Genomic DNA, 24812 nt, shown 5'->3' on the forward strand with positions numbered 1-24812 from the left:
AGGGAATGGAATTGTCTAAACAAATACCTAAAGGTTTGTCCTTGTCAAATACTTCTTTATATACATATATGTAATTTTTTCCTCAAGATTTTACATAACAGAAGTTGTTTATTAATCATCACATTTAGAGGATTTAAAAAGTGAGCTTTACTTTGCATTTTCTATTTTGTAGGAGACCCGTGTACAGTATCATCTCAGTTGGAGTTAGAAGAAGCCTTTAGGCTTTATGAGCTAAACAAGGATTCTGAACTCTTGATTCATGGTAAAGGAGTAGTCATTTCTCACTCTTCTAGAGCAATAATTAAAAAAACAAAACACCTGTATTCTTGACCAATTTAAAACATAATACTGATGTCATTCTCTCAAACTCTATCCCTCATTGTGTGTGATTGTCCTTATTCAGTAGTTTCTCAATTTCTAGAGACGATAAAATCAATCAGCTTTTTTAGTTTTGGGAAATTTGTTATTTGTGTATGCCTCCTTGAATATTAAAACTTAGTGTTGCACAGCAAACTTTAGGATAGAGGTTAAGAATTGAGAGCCCAGTTGAATCTAACTGATCCCTTGCAGTTTTGCAATTTATGCAAATAATGATCACTAAAGGTAAGGCATCTTAAATGTCCTTTCTTTTGTTAAGGGTTAACTGTGAAACTATTTACATAGTTATTATAGACACTGGTGTGTTAAAGTTCAGCAAGCCTGAGAGGTGGGCAGTGGTATAGAAGAAACTAAACCCAGCCACCATGTCACGGGTACAATGTAGACCTGTGTTGTAAAGCTAGGTATTCTGATTCCAGGTCTGTGTTCTTTTCATTTTACCATGCTACTCCTCAGTTTTTGGTTTTTGTTTTTTTAATCTCGTAGAACTCAATTAATGTACTGCATTTAATTACAATACATGGCAGTTTTTTATGGAACATTTGGGAAGCATTAGGAGACCAAGAGAACTCTCTAAGAAACAGATATAAATTTCCCCTAAGTATAACAAATCATTTCAGTACCTTGTTATAATTCCCTTACACTTTTTTATATAGCGTGTTTTTTGAAAAACAGTAGTTTGACTTTTTTTCTACCTCAAGCATTTGGCATAGTGACTCCCAAAGGATCCGTAATCTAACTTGTTAAGATCCTAGCAGACTTTAGAAGTCTTGCATTTCAGGGGTCATCTCTTTTTAAAATAAAACTGCAATGAATATTTAAAGAAACAATTGATCAATAGTATTAAAGAATTTATTTTAAGTTTTATTACTTTTTATACTATATCACAGATCTGTTTTCAGAAGTTACGTTTTATTTCAACTTTTAAAAACAGTATTTAACGAGCTGTGCTTCTCTAACTTTGTGTTCTTTATTAAACCATGTCCTTTTGTACACCACAGACCACAAATAGCTGACTAAATGTCTGTAGACGTACTATTCCTTTATACTCTATCTCTTTATAAAAAAATGGTCTGAATTATCTTTTATGTAAATATATAATTCCTAAGATAACACTTACATTTTGCATTTGGGTACTGTTTCTGGTGATAATTTATCCTAAGTGTAGTATACATCTTTTAAAGAACTATAAAGTTTATGTTCATATTTGTATATATTTTTGTAATTTAATTTTAATTCTTCATTGTGGTAAACTTGTCATTGCAACCAAGATTTAAGGAAATAGTAGTTAGTGATTTCTCTAAGGACAAAAATAATTAATGATGTAACACTGACTGGTATGAGATTTGAGCTTTCAATGCGTTGTTTATGGATGCTCACTTTTGTGAAGACGGTTTTTAGATAGCCTTGGAAAAGTGGATCTCTTTAAAAACAATATGGACCATATGTACGTATCTTGTGTCAAGAGAACGTCAGAGTGAAATTTGGGTCAATATTTTTACATTTGGGTTTCAAATTCTGTGTAATTTGTACGTTTTAAATATGCCGTATTATATTTAATTTCTTTTATTTCAGTATTTCCTTGTGTACCAGAGCGTCCTGGAATGCCCTGTCCAGGAGAAGATAGTGAGTATTTATATGCTTCCTACCTTTGAATAAAGTTATTTATGATACAATGGCACAAGTGAAAGGAAATTAGAAATAAAACTTTTAATTCATTTGGTTTCTTTTCCATTCTTTAGTCTAATTTGACATATATTAACAACCACCTAAACTCTATTTTGCCAAATCTTAATAAGGCAGTTTTTATTTATTTATTTTTAATAAGGAAGTTTTTAGTCATAACTCACTGACATCATTATCTGTTACGCATTTGAAATAAAATTAAGTTAATTTTAAGTCATGTCTTCTTGGTTTTTAATCCTGGAAATTTTCAGACCTATGGAGAAGTTGAAACAACATTGAAAACAAAGATAACCATATATCCTTTGCCTAAATTCACCAATTCTTAACATTTTCTGTGTTTGCTCTGTCTCTATATTGATATGTATGCACACATATGCATTACATGTGTATACATAAGAAACACACTTGTTTTATTTTTACTTATTTTTTGCTTTATCATTTGAGAATAAGTAACTGACATAACACTTCACCTCTAAATACTTCAGTGTGCATCCTTAGGAATTGTTACAGGATTTCCTTTCGAGTGTCTAAGCTATTGGATACAATTAATGAATGAATTGAAAGAGTCAAAGAACTGTTTGGCCTGATGTAAATTAAATATTCAAACTTATGTCACTGTCTGGGTAGCTGGTAGCTTGGTTGAACTATAGTCCTGATACACCAAGGTGGTGGGTTTGATCCCCAGTCAGGGCATATACAAGAATCAGCCTAGGAATGCATGGGTGAGTGAAACAACAAATCAATGTCTCTCTGTCTCTCCCCTCTTACTCTTTTCCCCCCTTCCTCTCTCAAATCAGTAAGTAAAATCTTAAAAAGTATGCAAACTTATATAATATGATCATAGGTTATTGCTTTTGATATATGGTGTAATTAATTGTGGGTATTAGGCAACTCATTTTCATTAGTGGTTTCTGTACATACCCATGACTTTAGAAGGAATTATGGTAAATGTTTTATTTTGAATTAAGTGAAGTAGTTCTAACTTTTAACTCTATGATGCTTCATGCAACTTGGTAAAAGGGAAAACTAAAGAACTATGGGGTGTTTGTGTATTGAGTCAAACGGGGACCATGTACTATACAGGAAAATTGGGAAATAAAAAGAATAGGTAGAACTCTGAGCAGTAGTGGAAAATTGAGGTTTGGATTCAGCTATGACTATTTCTCTGGACTCCCAGTGTCAGATAGATAAAGCCAGTTAGGCTGCCTTCCGGGGGCTGTTGAAGCAGCAGTTGTTCTCTCTTTAACCAAGTCCACGCCCTGAGAGACTTGCCGCCATAGCAGACCTTGGCTCCAGAGTCCTATCTTCCAATCTATTGTGGGCCTGTAACACCTCCCGGATTAAATAGTATTTCCTAACTTTTCACTATATTTCATGCTCACTTCCACCTCTTTAAAATTTGCTGGTGGAGATTTTGACACCACTCCTTCCCTAGTATATAAATATTAATAAACTAGAGCATGGAGTAAATTAATAACCATTAATGTGGTCTCTAGGCTCTTCTAATTCCTAGCCAATATTAACATATTTAAATTTAACTATATCAATTTGTAGCTCTTGAAAGATTTTGAAGTAGGATTTCTTTTAGGTTAAGATATTATTTACAGTAACTTTCTGCTCTGGTTACTCCTAAAAGAATAAATAATTAAAAATAAAACATCAATATTTAAGGGTCTGTATAATACTATTGAGATTTCTAATTCAGAGCATTTCAACTGACCTTTTCTATCTTAATTTTAAATAGTAAAACTCAGTGTTACATTTGCTTTAAAATGAGCTTACAAACCTAATGAAATATTTCCACAATATTACCTACTATTGTGGAATATTAGTATTGATGACTAATAGACTATACAGACACCCACACACACATACGTGTATAAAATAGTGATTGACGTAACCAAAACTACACAGGTGGTCCAGATTTGATTTTGTGGGAGCTCTTTGTTTAGGAAAAGTATTACTGTAAAAACCATTAGATGAAAAGTTGTTGGGGAAGAGAATATTCTTGTGATTACAAAATGTCCCTTAGATATTTGTAAGAGTACTTACAAAAGAAAAAAAACATATCTTTATAGTAAAGAGAACTAGCAATCACTGTGTCTAACAGAGTGAACACCAGTAGTGGGAGCCAACAATCTGACATTTGTGTATCTCTTGATGTGATGCAATAAAAAATGCACATCACCTGTACATTACTTTTGCCAAAGTATTTAATACTGACTCTGAGGAAAGAGATAAATCCAGAATGTAGAATTTAAGACAATTTTCTAGACTTAAAAAAAAAGTCTACATCATGAAAAGCAAACAATAAATAAGGCAGAGTGAATGTTTTAGCATACATTACAGAGACAAAAGAGGTATAGCATCCAAACAATGCCTAATTCCTGATTAGATCCCTGAGAGAAAAAGAAAGTTTTGAATGACACACTGAAGGCAAATAGAGAAATTTGCATCTGAACTGTATATTAGGTAACACAAAATTAATTTTAATTTTCTAAGACATGGTAATGGTATTGTGCTGAAGTAGAATTAGGGGGAATGTCCTTAATCTCAGGCCATGGATATTTAAGGGAGAATGTCTATAATATCAGGCAGTGGGAATTTAAGACTAAAGTGTTATGATATCTGCAGATTCGGGAAAAAAAGTGGATATGTAAATACAGGGAAAAGCAAGTTCTGCCTTCAGTAGCACATATATTAAAATTGGAAAGCAAAATGTGGCAAAACATTAGTAGTTGGTAAATCTTGGTGAAGAATGCAACTGTTTATTGCTTTATTCTTTCAGCTTTTCTGTGGATTTAAATTTTTTTCAGAATTAGAATTTGGGGAAAAATGAAAAAACAGAAAAGCAATAATAGTTACTGAAACATTTATACTCCATGAGCTTTATTCCGTTGAGGAATCTGTTCTATTTTTTTCACTTTCAAGTTTTTATTGGTATAATTTTTTCTTGCAATCAGTACCGTGAAAAAAGTTGTAGACTTAATTATAACAAAATAATTTGTATTCACACTTGCTCTCTTTTTAAACTTTTAATCTTTCTTCAGAATCCATCTACCGCCGAGGTGCTCGCCGCTGGAGGAAGCTTTATTGTGCAAATGGCCACACTTTTCAAGCCAAGCGTTTCAACAGGGTAAACCTTAGTTTGTTGAATATTGATGATTTGAGATATCTATTTTTCCTCCTCCCTATTAGGAAAGAAAGGTAGTCTTATTATTCCCTTTAAAAGGAGTAAAGTTACCTAACATTCCCAATTTTTGCAGTATAGCTGGTTTCTTGAGGTAATTTTTACTAGAATCTTCTTTCACTTTTAATGTTCTTGATCTGATGATTAATTCTATGGTTACCCTAGCTTTGAGGCAGTTGGATTTTTTCATATAATTCAAGACACCCAGAAAATAGGCAAGATATATTTTGCAAATGATTTAAGATTGTAATTTTAATTTTCACTGTTTAGAAAATTACAAACACTTCTCTAGCTTTTACTCAGTATCAGGCACTTTTCCATATGCTTGGCATATATTATTTAATTCTTACAACTTTGTGAGATATGTACTATATATTTCCATTTTGTAAATGAAGATCCTGAGGTGCAGGGCAGTTAAATAACTTTCTCAAGATGACAGAGCTAGTAAGTGGCAGAGCCAAGATCTGAAAGCAGTTTATCTCCAGAAGTTCATGTTTTTAACTATTCTTAATAACTGTAAATAAATCTGTGGATTCCCATTTCCATTTTAAAACTAATGTCATGTTCTTATTCATTAATGTAAATAGAGGTCACCACCCGAGGTTCCTAAATTCTTGTTCCCAGTAGCACTGATACTTAAAAAGCTTTGAAGCGAAAAGTCACTTTGGTTACTGCTTTTTAAGAGAGCAAGGCTTTGGTTTGACCTCTGAACAGTCTAGAAGGTTTATTTTTGCTTGATAGTCCTTGTACAGCTTTTTCTGCCGTGTTTTTAAGTTTAACTGACTTTTCCTATTTTTATTACTCTCAACCTAATTATATGAAGGGTGAAAATTCTTGGACTTAAAACAGAAAACAACATGGTCACAAGTTTCACTAAGTCTTTACACAAGCTCTCTTTTCTGTTTATTTTTCCCTGACCACCGTAGCTTAAGAAAAGTAACGTATGATGACGAGAATTGAGTTAGAGAAGAAAACCACTTATATTTACACTGTTTTATGAGAAAACTGTTGGAGAATGATTACGGTCACCACCTTTTTTCCCCACTAAATTCTGTTGACTTACTCTTTCCAGCGTGCCCACTGTGCCATCTGTACTGACCGAATATGGGGGCTTGGACGCCAGGGATATAAGTGCATCAACTGCAAACTCCTGGTTCACAAGAAGTGCCACAAACTTGTCACAATTGAATGTGGGCGCCATTCTTTGCCACCAGTAAGACACAGTTGTCTCTTTATTTTTAACAGAGCATTTTCGGTAACACTACTAGAACAAAGGGCTAACATAGCGGGTGTGTTAAGGAATCCACAACTCACCAGTGTTGTTACAGAATTTGGGTAAGAATACTCTCAGTCCAGCTCACATATTGTGAATTTAGGAATTGCCATTACAAATTTGTAGGGTATAGTTAACTTTTCTGTTTAGCCTGATACAGAATCCTCTGGTCTAAATTAGGAAGATATAGGGAGAACCGTGTAAGAGATTTTTTTCTCTTCTTTAAGCTAAATTCGTGAGTTTTATAACTACCGCCATTCTAGTGTCGACACCAAGCAGAGATCAGGTGACAACAGTCAGAATCTTCATGTTTGCTCTTTAGAGTGTCAAATTACTGGGGAACTTCTGCGTTATAATTTTTATTTTTCACTTTCTGCTCTAAATATGTGATTAAAACATGTTCATTATAGAAAGAGAGAACAGAAATAAAAATTAAGTAAAAATTCCCCATGAAATCTACCATCTAAAGGTAATTTTCATTTGTGTATATCTTTCTAGAACTTTTTCTGTGCAAATTTATATGCATAAGCATTGAAAATTTTTCCATGTAGAAAAATTTAAACATATATTAAGAGTAGATGGATCAGTATAATGAACTTCCATATACCAGTCTCCCTGCTCCACAGTTATTAATTCATGACTAATCTTGTTTCATCTACACCCCCACCCATTTAACCCTGTGCTTTGTTGAAACAAAATCCCAGACATATTTCAGAATGTACTTCCAAAAGATAAGGACTCTAAAAAAAACTGAAAACAAATTCTTTATATCAAATATCCATCCAGGCAATGTTCAAAATTTCAATTGCCTCAAAAATGTTATTTTGTTTTTAGTTTTCATTATGAATCAGGATCCAGATGAAGTCCATATGTGCAGTTGATTGATATGTCTTAGCTATTTTTAATATACCGGTTTCCTCCCTCTCTCTTTGTCTTCCTCTGTCTGTCTCTCCCTCTGTGTGTGTGTGTGTGTTGCTCTCACTCTTTTTTCCCTTACAATTTAAGTGCAGAAGAAACTGTATTGTCATTTAAAGTTTTGCATAATTTTTCTGTTTGCTTTTTCGTGGTTATGTTTAAATGTTCTCTGTCCTTTTTATTTTCTGTTTATTATAGTTGGATCTAGGGGTTTGATTAGATTTTGGGTTTTGGGGGTTGTTTTTGAGACTACTTCATAGAAAGTTGAGTGCTTATCTATCAGAAGGCACATAATATTTGGCTGTCCCGTTCTTTTACATGCTTTTTAACAAAAGCAAGACCACATATGCACTATTTTCTAACCCATTTTTTTTACTGAGCAATATATTTTGGTCATCTTTCTATATTTAACTATCTATAGCCTTATCATTTTTAGCATAGTATTTTGTTATACGTTATACCATAATTTTTTTAACCTGTTCATTGTAAAAAAGGTGAGTTTTCTAAAATTTCCTATTAAGAAAATCATAATGAACTTTCTGGTAAATAAATGTTATTCTTTCCTTAATGATCCAGAAGTAGGATTACTGGGTAAAACAATGAGTCTTTTTAAAAAGATCTGGATGCAGCTTTCTAAATTTTCTTCTAGAATGATTATACCATGTTTATTCATAGTAACTTATTTGAACTTTGTGAAAGTAGGTTATTAAGGGTATCTCTTTGGTATTAGAATTATGTAGCTAGTTCATAAAAGCTGAGAAGTGGATTTGTACGAGTTAGGGAGGTGAAAGTCCAAACTTAAGGAAAAACAGAAGGCCAAAAATTGCAAACGTAATTTCTACAGGTAACTATTGATAGGTATTTGTGTGCATATTCTTAGGTGATGGATGACTTGTGTGAGTTTATAAATGTAAAAGGAAAAAGAGACAGGGTTAGTAATTATATTTAGAATGGGTACTAAATGCATTGAAAAACTCATGAGCTTATCTTTAAGGCAGCCTTTAGATTATAACAGTATAATTAATGTTCCTTCTCAAGTTTACCTTTTTTTGCTGATATTCATTAAACCTGGGTTCAAGATTAATGAATCAGTAACATTTTGGTTTGAATAAGCATTATCCTGAGGTTATTGGCAGTTGGTTAAGTCAGTTTCTAGGAGGTATTCCTTATCCTTTTTGGGGTCACTGACATCTTAGAGAAATTTCAGAAAAATGGGAAGCCCACAAAATTATATGTATAATTTTAAGAGGTTTATAGACATCTTGAAGTCTGTTTCTGGGCCTCAGCTAAAGAAGTCAAATACTAGAGACTCCCGCAGAGACTTAAGTGAGTATATGGAGCTCAAAAGAAGATTACGTGGTGTAGAAGAGAAATCAGAGTATCAGAGTAAAAATGATAAGTGTTTAATTTTGATTTCTACTTGATGATCTGAAATTAGCTTTGTGTTTCTTCTGTTATCTGTACAATTGACATTACCTCCTTTACAGGAATATTATATGGTTTCATATAATAAAATTAAAGGTAAATTAAATATAGTAATATAATTGTCACTTGTTATATTTTTTCAAATTTAAATTTTAATATGCTGTGTCTTATCAAAGTAATGTTGCTGGATTTGTAGGGATATCGGGATTTAAAAAGAATCCACTAAGTCACTGTTTCTTTGGAAATGTTTTTAGGAACCGATGATGCCAATGGACCAGTCGTCCATGCACTCAGATCACGCGCAAACAGGTAAGAGCGATGCTGCCCTGAACCTTTGCTCATGAACAGAGTGTCGGTCAATGACTTCTTTAGGTGACTCTTCCACCCAAGTTTAAAAACATTTCTGTACTTCCCAAATATAAGTTAGGTAACCATATTTTTGCGGTGGTAATACCATCACAATATTTAACATATACATTTGACATTTTAAAAAGACAACTGTGTAAACTACAACAAATGACTATTTCCTCTAATTTACATAAGTTTCTTTTGAGGCCCCTTTACATTTAGCAGACCTCGTGTTTTTTTTCAATAATGAAAACATACTGATTTTTGTGGGTCATGTTGACTATGTTAAAGTGACTTGTTTTGTATTAAAAGCGTTATTATCTGGAGTGGAGTGTAGGTAAAAGAGAGATGCAGTATAAAAAATTCAAAAATGATCTTGTGAATTGAAATGTCAAATAGATACAAAACCTTAAATGTGTACCTGGTAAATTTAAAGAGCAATTAATTGGGACAGAGAAGCCTGATACGGGATGAATCAAGAAGGTAAAGCAAGGAGTTTTTCTGAAAAGACAGAATGCAATCTCTTGTTCATAGGAGAAGCTGGTTATATGAAATGTAGTCTTTTGGGAGGTTGGGGCACGGGGCACAAGTGGCTTCAAGGAATAGAAGCCTGGAGTCGAATTTTTGTCAGTTCTTCATTTGACCCGTGTGGTGCAGTAGTTAGGAACATTTTGAGTGTGAAAGAAGTGAGGACCGGAAACCCAGAGACCCTCTACCTCCATGCCTCAGTCATGCTGAAATAATTAAATAGGGTTTATAGAGTCACCCTTATGGGAGAAATTGATTAATTTGTAAGGAAGAGAAATATTTTTAAAATAGCAAAAATATTTGCTAAAATCGGGACTTGGCTACTAATTGGTTCATGCTCTCTTTATCCTCATTAAAGATTAGGATTTAATTCGTATTTACATACACTTTTGTTAGTAAGACAGAGACTTAGTTTTAAATGATGAAGACTAGAAATAATAACTAAAATAATCAAATCAAGAAAAAAGTGTAAATCAAACTCAGTTAATGGATGCTTTTTTTTTTTTTTTCTTTTATGTTTGGGATTGGGTTTTTAGTAATTCCATATAATCCTTCAAGTCATGAGAGTTTGGACCAAGTTGGTGAAGAAAAGGAGGTAAGTTAATTAGTTTTATTGTGCATTATGCCGTTAGCTCTTTAATGAGACTTGACATTGTAAACATATGACAAACTGACTTGCTTAGATTTTAGATCAGGAATTTTTTTTTGATGATTCTAGACTTTTATTCTGATTTAATCTAATAATTAAGTTATTAATTTCATTTAAATTAAGAAATGATCTGGTAGAATAATTTATTTTTATATGAAGATACCATAACCTAAAATTTATAGTGTATTTAAGAATGGTGTTTAGAATGCTTGGCATTATTGTTTAAATATACTTATAGATCCTTCCATTTTATGGGCTAATTGTTATTTAAGTATAAATGATTAAACATCTCAGTTGCCACTATTTTTTCTATTAAACATTTTATCAGTTTTTAAAACCAAATAAAATTTTACTTAAAAATATTTAATTAAAATGATAACCAAATTTTTTAGAAGAGCTTAGAGTAAGACAGATTTATCATGCTCCATAACTTTTACTCCTGCTTTGACTTCTGAGAGGCAACCCTTTTTAGTCATTCCGTTTGGATCCATAATATTTATACCTCTGTTTTTGAATGTTAAAACTCTATTTCTGGTCATGAAAGATATAGTTCACACTACCTCCCTATTTTTCATTCACTTTTTAATGTTTAATAGGTAATATTTTACTCTTGGTTACCTTTAAAAAACCCAACTTTTTATTACGGAAAATTTCAAACATAAATAAAAGTGTGCAAGATAGTATAATAAAGCCCCTCTATCCATTACACAGTTAAAACAATCATCAGGACATGGCCAGCGTTTTGTAATTATATTTAAACTGATTACTGATTTGTGTTTAAATCCGTCATTTTACTATGCTTTCTCTATCTCACCTATTTATGTTACTTTTCTTGCCTTTTCAGTTATTCATCATTACTTTTTCACCTCTTTTAGCTTGTTTGACATCCTTTTTTTAACCATTTTTTTCTATTACAATTGACATTCAATATTATTTTTACTAATTTCAGGTGTACAGCGTAGTGGTTAGACATTTAGAATTTACAAAGTGCTTCCCCTAAATCCAGTGCCCACTTGGCACCATATGCTGTATTCCCTGTGCTATACTTTACATCCTCATGACTGTGACTGTTTTGTAACTACCAATTGTACTTGTTAATGTCTTCAACTTTTCACCCAGCCCCCTAACCCCCTTCCCATTTGGCAACCCTCAGTTTGTTTTCTCTTTGTTAGTTTATTTATATTGTTCATTGGATTCCACATATAAGTGAAAACATGGTATTCATCTTTCTCTGACTGACTTATCCACTTAGCTTAATTCACTCTAGGTCCATTCATGCTATCACAAATGGTAAGATTTCATTCTTTTTTATTGCTGAGTAATATTCCATTGTATCTATGTACAACTTCTTTAATTGTTTGTTGATGGGCACTTCAGTTGCTTCCATATATTACCTATTGTCATTAATCCTTCAGAGAACATACATCTTATCAAATTAGTGTTTTGGATTTCTTTGAATACCCAGAAGCGGAATCACTAGGTCATTAGGTAGTTCTATTTTTAATTTTTTCAGGAACCTCCACATTGTTTTTCATAGTGGCTGCAACAATTTGCAACCCCACCGACAGTGTTCCCTTCTCTCCACATCCTTGCCAACACCCGTTTGTTGATTTATTGATGATAGCCATTCTGACAGGTGTGAGATGATATCTTATTGTGGTTTTAATTTGCATCTCTGATGATTAGCGACATTGAGCATTTTTTCATATGTCTGTTGGCCACCTCTGTGTCCTCTTTGTAGAAATGTCTATTCAGGTCCTTTGCCCATTTTTTAATTAGATTGTTTTTTTATGTGCTCCTACATTCAGTGCATAAATGTTTACAAAGGTTATATCCTCTTGCTGGGTTGATGCCTTATTATGTATTGCTCTTCTTTGTCTCTTGTTATAGCCTTTGTTTTAAAGTCTATTTTATCTGATATAAGTATTGTTACCCCAGGTTTTATTTTCGTTTCCATTTGTATGATGTATCTTTTCCACCCCTTTTACATTTATGTTGTCTGTGTGTGCCTTTGATCTGAAATGGGTCTCTCATAGACAGTGTATGTGAGGGTTTTGTTTTCTGATCCGTTCACCCACCCTTTGGAACTCTTAATCTGTTTACATTTAAAGTGATATTAATAGGTATATAGTTACTGAGATTTTGTTATTCATGTTTATGTTTTTTCTTTTCTTCTTGTTAAAGAAATCCCTTTAACATTTCTAGAAATACTGGTTTGGTAGTGATGAATTCCTTTAACTTTTCCTTGTCTGGGAAGCTCTTCATCTTTCCTTCAATTTTAAATGGTAACTTTGCTGGGTAACTTTGACTGTAGGCCGTTGCTCTTCATCACTTTGAATATTTCTTGCCAACCCCTTCTGGCCTATAAAGCTTTTTGTTGAGAAATCTGCTGACAGTATTATGAGACCTTCCTTGTAGGTAACTAACTGCTTTTCTCTTGCTGCTCTTAAGAGTTTGTCTTTGTTTTCAACCTTTGGCATTTTAATTATGATGTGTCTTGGTGTGGGCCTCTTTGGGTTCATCTTGTTGGGGACCCTCTGTGCTTCCTGGACTTGTACGTCTCTTTCCTTCACTGGTTAAAGAAGTTTTCTGTCATTATTTTATCAAATAGGTTTTCAGACAAGATCAGGTGCATTCAGGGTGGTATGGCCATAGACCCAAACAGGTTTTCAATCCCTGCTGTCTCTCTTCTTTTTGGTACCCCTGTGATGCGAACAGTGGTATGCCTGATGTTGTCCAAGAAGTCCCTGAAACTTTCCTCATTTAAAAGAAGTCTTTTTTTTCTTTTTGTTGCTCTGATTGGGTGTTTTCCACTACTTTGTCTTCCAAATCACTGACCTGATTCCCTGCTTCATCTAATCTGTTGATACCTTCTATGATAGTATTGATTTCAGTTATTGAATTCCTCATTTCTGACTTTTTTATGGTGTTTGTGTCCTTTTTTATGTTTACTGCCTCTTTGTTGAAGTTCTCTCGGAGTTTTATTCTTTCCCTAAGTTCATTGAACATTTTTATAACCAATGATTTGAATTCTGTATCTGGTCAATTTCATGCATCCATGTGATTTAGTTTTTTTCTGTAGTTTTCTCCTGTATTTTCATTTGCGACATGTTTCTTTGTCTCCTCATTTTGGCTGACTCTATGTTTGTTTCTCTGTATTAAGTAGATCTCCTGTGTCTCCCAGACTTGGCAGGGCGGCCTTATGTAGTAGGTGTCCTATGGAGCGCAGTGAATGGTCTCCCTGGTCACTTGAGCCCAGTGTTCCAGGAGTGACCCTTGTGTGGACTGAGCCTTGGTTGCTGTGTGTTTGTCAATGGATGGGGCTGATCCTCAGCTGACCAGCTGTGAGGCGAGGCCACAACCACAGTGAGATCCGCCCCAGTGGGACTCTGGTACCTGCCAAGACCCTCTTTTATGTGTGCCATTTGTGGAGCTAATCAAGTGATGGTCTGTTTTAGTCTTAGGCTGGCCACCAGCATGTTGGTTCTGGGGCCTCTTGGGATGGGCTTTAGTGTGGGTGGAGGCCATCTGCTACCTATGCCCAGCCTAGGGACTCCTGGTAGGAGGTACAAAGTCATCTGAGGTTGACAGCTGCGCATGCTGGGCCCAGAGGTCTGTGAAAGAGGCCATGGCAGAAGCCACGGTTAGCTTCCACCTGCACCGGGCCTGGGCCACTCAGCAAAAACTAGTCACCACCTGCCTGGGGCCTGCAGACACAGGGAGCTTTTAAGAAAGCTCTCAGCGGGGGGCTGAGGTTGCCTGTGAAGCACAGCCAAGGCAGTGTGTGAGCTGGGTGGAGTGGGGTTTCACGGAGTCACTAGGGTGGAGCTAGCAGTGTTCCCCAGGTTAATTCAGATTTGATTTGGTGCCCACCTACCCTGCAGGCTGTGTAAGGAGAGGGGGCAACACAGGTAGTTGCAGCCCTCACCCCAAGGCCACACAGTTCAGTTTCTTTCCATATGACTGTGGTTCCTGTTGAGCTGCTGGCCCTTCACGGAAGCTCAGTGTGAGTGCCTGGGAGCAGTTGAGTCCTTTAAGAGGACTGCTGTGTTTCAGGCAGCCTTCTGTGTGACCTGGAAGGAATCCCCACAGAACTGGGTGGGGTGGGGTCTCGGAGTCACCGGGGTTGGCTGAGTGGTGTTTACCTGGTTAATGCGGATTCAGATTTGGCACTTGTCTACCCCTGTAGGCTGTGTGAGGGGAGGGCTCAGTGGCGGCCCTTGCCTTGAAGTTACACAGCTTCTTCTGTCCCTGTTTGTCTCTGGTGCCTTTTGAGCTGATCTGAGTGCCTGCAAGCAAGGGAGCCTGTGCTTGGGCCTTTTATAAGGACGCCTAGGTTTCTACCCACCCTCTTCTCACCATGCTGGGGCGGAGTCTCTGCTGGGCTTCACAGCCAGCTGCTACGGGACAACCCTCCCAGGCAGTGGATTCCTGTGTGAGGGAGTGGTGTGGGGGCTGGGGGCCCTCACTCCTTAGAGGGACCTCTGCTGCCGGGATATCCCTCGTGATTCTCAGCTGCCACGTGTGGGTGTGGCACCAGCCTGTTTCATGTCTGTCCCTCTTACAGGTCTTGATGTGGCCTCTTCTTTCTATCTTAGTTATTGGAGTTCCATTCAACTGGTCTTCAGGTAGATTGCTCTATAATTTAGTTGTAATTTTAATGTCATGGGAGGAGGAGAGCGCAGCGCTCACCTACTCCGGCACTGTGACCAGAAGCTGTTTGTTTGACATTCTTTTGTTGTTCTATTATTACTGATTGTTCTAAAGATTGCATTTACATCCTTAACTTACCTAAATTCACTAAAAATTATTAATTATACTTTTCCCACTTCCCATGATTTGCAAAGACCTTAGAATACTTCAAATTTAGTCTCTCTTTCTGCCTTTGGTGCTATATTTGTCTTATTTTAAAATTCTGTGTGTGTGTGTGTGTGTGTGTGTGTGTGTTTAAAGGGTCAGTCCTTATTTAGGTTTAGCCACATTTTTTTTTTTTTTGTACATTCCTTCCTGCATGTCTGCCCTCCCATATGAGATCGTCTTTCTTCATGAAGAACTCAGCATTTCCTTTAGTGAGAAGTGACAAGTGATGGATTTCCGTAGTTATGTTTGAAAAGTTTTTTGTTTTACTTTTATTTTGAAGGCTGTTTCTGCAGCACATAGTTGTGGATTAGCAGGGGTTGGTAACCAGCCCTTTGATGGTGCTGTTCCTGATTTCTGGCTTCTCTCCCTTCACTCAGTCTTCTTACGTTTTCTGTGAAGGGACTGTGCTTTTGTGCCATTGATTCTCTTTTATAGTTTCCAGTTAACCATACAAAGGCTGCACATTGTTTTATTGTCTAACCATGTTCCACTTTCTTAATCTGCCCTCATCTGATGTTTCTCCACTCCTCGTTATTCTTTTTACCAAATCAGATTATTTTTAAATTTTTATGTGTTAATATGATCCTTCTTTTGATCTTTTTTTTTCAGTTTTCAATATATAGAGAGAGAGAGAGGAGAGAGAGAGCTTACTTGTCTCTTTCTTAAAATTTGCTACTTGTTTTTCTTGATACTTTTACTTCAGGAAATATATACTTAATTTTCATGGACACATCTATTGATTGTATGCTGAGAATTTTGCAGCTATCTAATAAAATGTTATCTTTAGTCTTCTCTGTAAATTACCAGAGGCCTAAGTTTCTACTTATGAATGAATTTTAAGGTGATTTTGTCATGCCAAGGGAGCCTTGGGGTTGTGTAAAAAAGATTTTCTAATAGTTGAACTGCCTTGTGCCTGTTTTCTGCTTTCAGTTCCCAGTGTTTCTGAATATGTCCTTTCATTAGCTCATATTTCATATATCAAACTTCCAGCAGACTCTTTTCATTGAAACTTCTAACTACAAAATGAAAAAGTCCATTGGAACTTCTAACTGCAAAATGAAAAACCAAGCTCATTGCCTCGACAACTCTGTCATTCTTATCTTACGCGCACACTGCAGTTTTCTATCAGTGGTACTTCCACTCTCCCAGTCAGCAAAATGGGTGTCAGTTTTCATTCATGCACTCCATTGCCTGCCTCTATACTCCAAAGTTTTGCCAAATCCTTTTTGACATCCTTTAACATTTCTCAGATTTCAGCTCCCTCTCCATTGCTGTCAATATCCCTCTGACCTCAACTTGTGAAGCCACCTCACCTCTTGAGTAGTTAGATTGCATTGTTTGGAATGGTGTAAAAAAAAAAATTACTAAGAATTTACATCAAAAAATATTTTTTAAATCATAGGCATGACTAGAAGTTAGAAATATAATTACTATGTAAAATACTTCCAGGTATAACTCTTTGATATAAATGTTCTCAACAGGCAATGAACACCAGGGAAAGTGGCAAAGCTTCATCCAGTCTTGGTCTTCAGGATTTTGATTTGCTCCGGGTAATAGGAAGAGGAAGTTATGCCAAAGTACTGTTGGTGCGATTAAAAAAAACAGATCGTATTTATGCAATGAAAGTTGTGAAAAAAGAGCTTGTCAATGACGATGAGGTAAGCACAATGTTTTATTAGTTCTAAACTGTTAAATTGGCTTAAGTGTACCATTTGAGAGAAGACCTCAACATTCGTGACATTAGTTCAGTCTACTTTTTTTGGTAATGATTCAAATGGATTATATAAGATATTTAAAGAAATCTGATGATTATTAGATTTTTTAAAACTAAAAATCAAACCATGTTATGATGAAGGGAAAGTACTTGATTCAGCTTTGTGAAAATTTTCTCAACCATTTCAAAATATTGAAATATTTACTGATGGTGCTTTTCTCTTCATATATAAATTGTTGTTGCATGATTATCCATTCTTTTGATGTTTAGCCTGGTTGGTTAATAAATTGCATTTGTGATAATTGAATTGAACAAATATATCATAGTTTTGATGATTTTTGAGTTTGATAAAGATTTCTTTCATATTTTAAAATAGGATATTGATTGGGTACAGACGGAGAAGCATGTTTTTGAGCAGGCGTCCAATCATCCTTTCCTTGTTGGGCTGCATTCTTGCTTTCAGACAGAAAGCAGGTAAGATCGGAAGATAATGGAGTGATCGCTGACTTTGCATGCTTTGGCACATTACACGATAAGAACTCTTCTTACTTTGATTCCTGAAGTGGAAATGAGGCAGACAGGCAGACAGACACGACAGTGTTGTGCTTATGATTTCCCTCCTCTCACATTCCAATCAGTGATGTGTCTCTGGATTAGCATGAGGAGATGACCTGCTTAAAAACGTAGCCAGTGCTAATATGGCAGTGAAGATCCACTTTTAAATATCCCTAAGATTTTAGTTTTAGGACTTAAAAGTTTCCCAGTGTCTACCTAGGGGGAGAAATGCTAACTTCTTTACCATAAGTGATCGTTGAAGTGACTTACCTCTCAAATGCTAAAATTGGAGTGGGAGGGAGAGACTCTGGATTGCTAGTGGTACTATAGAAGTAGCATTTTACAGCATTATCATGGGGCCGTTTAGCTGGTTGTATCTTCTGTGATTAAACAGCTTTCTACTCCATCTGCCCCTTGTTTCCACCAAACTCCTGTGATTTTTGTTAATGGTAAATCATAGAATACTCTATGTTGTGACTGGTCTCTAAAGTGTTAAATGGAGTTACACTGTCTTATTTCAGATTTTGGTTTCATATGTTCTCTCCTGTGGTTTAGATTGTTCTTTGTCATAGAGTATGTAAACGGAGGAGATCTAATGTTTCATATGCAGCGACAAAGAAAACTGCCTGAGGAACATGCCAGGTAAGTGTTTTGATTATTCTTTGTCTGTGTTGGATTTTTTGGGGGGGAGCAGTGGGACTTTTTATGTGCTAGTGGTTGAAAGCAGAAGATGAATCATTTATTTTAATACTAGTTAATTCTTTGTAAGTCCTGTAGAGCCTAAGCTACAAGTTAGTTTACATTATAATATATAACATATATTACATGTGTAATAGTATAATTATAAGCAGTTAAAAAGTATAAACAGTACTAAAAGGAAACCTTTTTCTACTAAACCCCATTGTTTTTAACTATTTTGGATATCAGCCTCTGAAATAATTGATGAATTTACCAATTTTAATCAGGTTTGAAGTGATCTCTGGCAGTTTTTCATTAGAAGATTATTATTTATATATACTTGAGAGTAATAAAACAATTCCTCTTAAGCTATTATATATTTCTGACTATTCTTCTTGTAATTGTAATTTCTGAATTGGTTTGCTATGGGCTTTTTCCCTCTGATCCCATACATGTTGATGAATAAGAGCGTAAGTATTATTTATTTAGTGCTCTTTCTTTGATGTAAGATTGTAAATTGTTTCTATGTTGGAAGAGTTACTAGGGGAAGGATCATGGTCTTGTTAGATAAGAAGGTTACTTCATCGGTGCCATGTTTTGGGTTTTACTCACAATCAGCAGTCACTCTCACGCTTGTACTTCACAAAACTAATGAAAAATGAGGCATATGAGTTGGTATATGTCTGTAACAAAGGTTAGAGATTTTATTTTTTTAAATAACTTATTTAGTGAAAGTCTTGGTAGTTCATTGATTTTTTTTTTTCCTTGTCAAAAAGAGACAATATGTTTCAATTTCATAAAAAGGTATAAACTATATCAATCTAACCTCAGGGCCAGGCTACTATTTTAAAAAATATACTGTATGTTTATTGTTTACTTAGGCTTTATCAAATGGTCACCCTTCATAGCAAAGCCACAAATATTTTATTTTGTGAACATAGCCAGTATTTGTTCTGTGGGATGTGAGGGAAAGTAGTCCGGTGTCACTATATTAAAGCTCCAATTTTTATTTTTTACCATCTTTGCTTTTCTAAGAACAGAATAAGACCTCAAGTTCCCAGTTCATAGAATTAAGTAGCTAAAAGATATATATTATGTACCTCCAAACAAGACTCTGATAACATTGATTAAAGCAGTCTTAAACCAGGCTGGGTGTTTCATTTTCATTATTCAGATCAAAAGTTCTGTTTATCACCCATTATTTGGTGGCAGCTTTAAAATTTCTTTTAAAAAAATATTGAATGTTATTGTTATAAGAATAATTCCTTCCAGTTGCTTTTCTAGGAATTCTGGTATGGATTTTATGGTTTGAGTAGTGAACTTTCAGTATTCTTTCTATTCTAGGCCATCAGTGGGTCTTAGTATTTGGGGAAGTCTTTGGTCCCTAGAGAAGTGATGCAAGCTGTGGAAACACTGTAGAAGATGTACGTGTACACAGGTGCACGCACCTTTACCGCCAGTTGTAGGAGTGTGGGCTGCTTGGAGTGCATCCAAATTAAAAACCCATTTGAGACTTTCAAATTAGTAACTTCATGAAAAGTATGAGTTTAATTTATACTGGCTCTTTTATCATTGTGTTTGGGGCTCAGATATGTTAAAGTGGTACTTCAGTTTGTGTTTGGTATTGTTCCTAAAAACAGTGGGAGGAAAAAAATCTTTTGACATGATTTTGATGTTTTAATTTGCAGACATGAGTAAGACTTCCATTCCTTCCTCTAGAAACTACAATTTAAAAACTTGAATCAACTGAGGTATTTTTCGTTTTCTTATAGATTTTACTCTGCAGAAATCAGTCTAGCATTAAATTATCTTCATGAACGAGGGATAATTTATAGAGATTTGAAACTGGACAATGTATTGCTGGACTCAGAAGGACACATCAAACTCACTGACTACGGCATGTGTAAGGTGAGGGAAGGTTCTCGCTATTGAGAAGTTTCAGCTGCTCATAAAGTTGTTTTGGTAAAGGTGGGGACATGATTGCTACTTTGTTTAGGATGCTTTTTGGAATTGTAGCACATAAACAATTTTACAGAGTGGGGCAAAAGTAGGTTTACAGTTGTTCTTATGGAAGATAATACAATAATTAATAAATACTAATACAAGAATAAACTCTGTTTCACATACTCACAACTCTAAACTTACTTTTGCCCACCCTATACTTATTTTCTAAACACTTACAAATTACCATGTTTTCTGTGTTATATCTGCTATAATGAGTTAATTTCTTTTTCTTGAAAATCGTGACACTATTGAAAATTTGGAAATAAAAATTACAGTCCCTCAACTTAAACACAACTACTTGCATATTACCTTCCAGTTTTTGCCATTTAATTGTAACTTTTAATGGTTCATTTAAGATTTTCCTAGGAAATCTAACTTTTTTAAATATTTAAAATGTAAACATCTGATGTAAAGTACAAAAGAACAAAATAAGAATTTTAGTTATTCCCAGGACATATCCCGTATTTCTTGGTGTTTTATTCTTTTTGTAACAGTGTTTTGTTTAAGGGTCCAGTCTTTTTCCACAAAATGTGTCGAGAGCTACTCTCTTTGTTACAGTAGCTGGGACAGAACTATTGTTACACAGCAGTAAGTCACCGAGGATATAAATGTTTGAATTGCATTCCCATAATCACCTGAGGGAAGCACCTCCAGAGCCTGGAAATTATTTAAATGCTAAGTAAGATGGGTTAGCAGTGCTGCAGATTTAACTTTATGTGTTCAGTAACTCTAGAAAAGAAAATCTTCACCTAGAAAATTTTTGCTTTTATGTGCAAAACTCAGACATTTGCCTTTTCTTATATTACATTTTTATTTCCTTTAATGTTCTATTATGCAAATTTTTTATTGTAAACAAGTAGACATTTAGTAGGTGAACCCCTGTGTACCCTTCCCTCAGATTTGCCATACCTTTTGATCTCCATATTATTTCTTTCCCACTGTTTTTTTTCCTCATTTCAAAAGAAAAATGTTAATAATAAAGGAGGCTTAATTTATTAATTTATCAAGGAAAGAAAAAGCTGGACAAAAAATATGAAAGATGTTAAACTTGTTATAAAGTGTACAGATTAAAGCAATAATGAACCCTGTCTGGCATCCCAGATACAGGATTTTAAAATTATAATATGAGAAAAAGTTTAATGAAATGGGTATTTTATATGTCATTGGTGAGTATATATGTGTTATAACCTTTTATAGCACTTTGGGGAGGACGTATCAATAATCTTGAAGATGGTCATATTCTTTGATCCAGTAATACTGCCTCTGGGATATCCTGGTTAAATATTTCAGTCTGTGAGGATAAGTTTATGACGAAAATTTTATGTTGTATTTTATGATAAATAGTGCAGATAATCTAAATGGACACTGGTAAGAAGAATGATTGAGGAAATTATGGAATGACTACAAAACATAGCATATGAAGTCATATTAAAAGACGTTTACAGAAATTCATAAGTGTTAAATACAACATTAAGTAAAGTTATAAAGTATAGAATTTTCTAATTCTGGATGTATTATTATGTATTCCTTTAGGTATCATTCTACTACATATCATTACATATTCTGATTTACATATTTAAAGTTACTGTAATGGGCATGTATTACTTAAACAGTGAAATTCACAAAAATGAATTAAGGTTTTGTCTCTATCTCTGTCTTTATCGCTTTTGCGCGCGTGCGTGCGTGTGTGTGTGTTTGAGAGAGAGTGTGTGTTTTCCATTTAAAGAAATTTGGGGATCCTGTTTTCCCTGGAATTTTTATTAGAGAAAAATTACTTAATCTTTTGTTACTCTTAATGAAAAATCATATGGTTTATTATGCATTCTCATTTTTCCCAGAGATTCTCAACCCAGTAGAATTCTTATTCAGTAGGGCTTTAAATTGGTTCTCCTGCCTACCTCTCTTTCTGCCTTTCCTCCTTTTTCAGAAGCTACTTAGTTTTATGAGTAGGAAAAGACACCAGGATTGGAACGTCTGTTCAAAGACTTTATTAACAGTACTTTGTCTCTTCTCTCACTAACACATTTACACCCTTGTGATATTAAAGCTTATGCAAAATGAATCCCCGGGAAATATGTTCTTGTCTTATGACTTAGAGTCAATATTTAAACTTATCTAAAGTCTGGCCTCTGGCAAATACCCCTGAATTTCTTTTCCTTATAACAATTCCTTGGGAAACCTAAAGCACTAAAAAACTGTTACATCATTTTTCTAGAAATACTTCCTCTAGGTTTAATTAATTTAATTTCTTCACTTTCTCACTAGATGCTTTTATAAAGTGTTGAGGATAGCGATGACTTGAGGCATATATGAAAACATGAATTAATATCTTCAGGCTTATGTTTGAAATATTTTAAGAACATTGATTTTTTAAAAGATTTATTTACTTATTTTTAGAGAGAGGGGAGGGGAGGAGAGAAAGACAGGGAGAAAAACATCAGTGTGTGCTTCTGGGGACTTGGCCAGCAAACCAGGCATGTGCCCTGGCTGGGAATCGAATCAGCAGCCCTTTGCTTTGCAGGCTGGTGCTCAATCCACTGAGCCACACCAGTCAGGGCAAGAAAATTGATTTTTATGGACTGAAAACTTTGACCATTTTATGAATTAGTGTGGCTTTAACTATTTTTTATCAGCAGGGGAATTTTAATAACATCTCTCTTATGCTATAGATAATTTGGCTAATGAGTCTACATTTAGGTAGTCAGTAAACAAGTGAATGATTTAGCATAGCTCTGTTACAGACTAAGAGACTGCATCCCTTGCTGCTGACTCTTGCCCTGAAAATGTATGTCATTTATTATTAAACTGTATGTCAAGCCATTGTCAATAGTACAAAACAACCTAAGTCATAGTCATTATTCCTCATGTGTAAAATATCTTGTATATTCCTATGAGGAATTGCAAAGTAATCCTAGGAGTCACAGCATATTACTAAATTTTTCTTCCAGATGTTTGTAGAAGTGTTATATATAGTAGACTAAAATTTAAAGAAAAACTCACACACCATGTCCAGAATATCTCTGGAGGGACCCATCAGGAACCTCATAATGGCCCTGGCCAGGTAGCTCTCTATTAGTTAGAGCATTGTCCTGATAACACTAAGGTTGTGGGTTCTGTCTCTGGTCAGGGCACATACAAGAATCAACCAATGAATGCATACAATGAATGGAGCAACAAATTGATAAATTGATGTTTTTTTTCCTTTCTCTCTCCCCTGCCCTCCTAACCCTTCCTCTCTAAAATCAATACATTAAAAAAAAAAAAAACCTCATAACTGTGGTTGCCTCTAGGGAGCTGGAATGGGATATGTCAGGGACAGGAATAGGAAGAAGGCTTGATTCTTCAATGTATCTCCCTCTTTTTTTGTTTGGAATTTAATTATAATTTAACATAGGGAAATTGTTAAATTCTATTAATAGGCACATATGTTCAACTGAATTTTATATAGTCAATAATGGGAAGTCTGTTATTACATAGGAAATAACATGCTTATAAAGTAAAAGAAGCAGATGCTTAATTGTATATTTAATATTATTCACCTTGTTTTTATACTATCTTTTATTGTTGATTTCTTATTTAATTTCCCTGTGGCTAGTGAATGGTCTGAGTGATATTGGTTCTTTGCAATGTATTGGGATTTCTTTTATGACTTAGTATTTGGTCAGTACCCCACGTGTACTTTAAAAAGGATATATACTCTATTTTGCATGCAAGGAGTCTCTCTCTTTTACACTCTCCCTCCTTTTTTCCTCCACATACAAATATAGATACACATATTCTATATGTATGTAATTTATGTATTTTTTAGCTCTAGCTTTTGTCCAAATCTTTCTCTGCTTACTACTCTTTGTCTGTATGACTTACCATTTTTTATTTAAACGTGTTGAAATCACCAGTCATGATTGGGGATTGTATTATCAGTTTGGGTTCCTTCAAAACACGGTGGCTTCAAAAAAAACAACATTTGTTTTCCCATGATTCTGGAGGCTGGGAAGTCCAAGATCAGGGTGCCAGCAGATCTGGTGACTGGGCGAGGCTGAGGCTGTCCTCGTGGTTTGTAGATGGTTATCTTCTTACTGTATCCTCCCAAGAGGGGTGGGAGGAGGGCTGGCTCTCTTCTTCTTTTTATAAGAACACTAATCCTGTTATGGGGGCTTTAAACTTAGGGCCTAATTACCTCCCAAAGGCCCCACCTCTGCTATCACATTTAGGACTTCAACATATGAATTGGGAGGGCACATAGACATTCAGTCCTTGGCAGGTATTGTGAAATTCTCCTAATAATTTGGTCTCTTTTTACTCTCTATATTTTGAGACTGTTGTTAGGAACATACATAATTTGTTATACCTTCTTGGTGATTGTTCCATTTGTTATTGTGTAGTTTCTCTTTTTGTACATATTAGTGTATTTTGTTTTAATTTTCTCCATACTGTAGTTATTAAAATACAAAACAAAAAAAACTTATGCCTTAGGAACAGTAACAAGAAGGGAAACATCATAATGCCAGCAGTGGATGTATTAAGAGATGGGATTTAAAGTGGTTCTTTTCTACACAAAATATGATTCCTTTTAGTCTGATATAATTTAAATTTTTCTATTAAATTTTTA

The 24812-nt window shown here is 34.8% G+C and overlaps 1 protein-coding gene across 1 annotated transcript in view; it reads left to right on the forward strand.

Moving 5' to 3' along the window:
* The window catches only part of PRKCI (protein kinase C iota), a 61309-nt gene that overhangs the window by 23740 nt on the left and 12757 nt on the right, over positions 1 to 24812 (forward strand). Inside the window, exons 3-12 of the mRNA XM_054580477.1 lie at positions 173 to 262; positions 1954 to 2004; positions 5115 to 5200; positions 6327 to 6467; positions 9122 to 9176; positions 10280 to 10338; positions 16734 to 16910; positions 17343 to 17440; positions 18077 to 18163; positions 19972 to 20107. Coding sequence (XP_054436452.1) covers positions 173 to 262; positions 1954 to 2004; positions 5115 to 5200; positions 6327 to 6467; positions 9122 to 9176; positions 10280 to 10338; positions 16734 to 16910; positions 17343 to 17440; positions 18077 to 18163; positions 19972 to 20107 — 980 coding nt within the window. The remainder of the gene's footprint in view (positions 1 to 172; positions 263 to 1953; positions 2005 to 5114; positions 5201 to 6326; positions 6468 to 9121; positions 9177 to 10279; positions 10339 to 16733; positions 16911 to 17342; positions 17441 to 18076; positions 18164 to 19971; positions 20108 to 24812) is intronic.

This window comes from Pteronotus mesoamericanus, unplaced genomic scaffold (assembly GCF_021234165.1).
Source record: "Pteronotus mesoamericanus isolate MK-2021 breed Mesoamerican mustached bat unplaced genomic scaffold, CSHL_Meso_final contig_116, whole genome shotgun sequence".
NCBI lineage: Eukaryota > Metazoa > Chordata > Mammalia > Chiroptera > Mormoopidae > Pteronotus > Pteronotus mesoamericanus.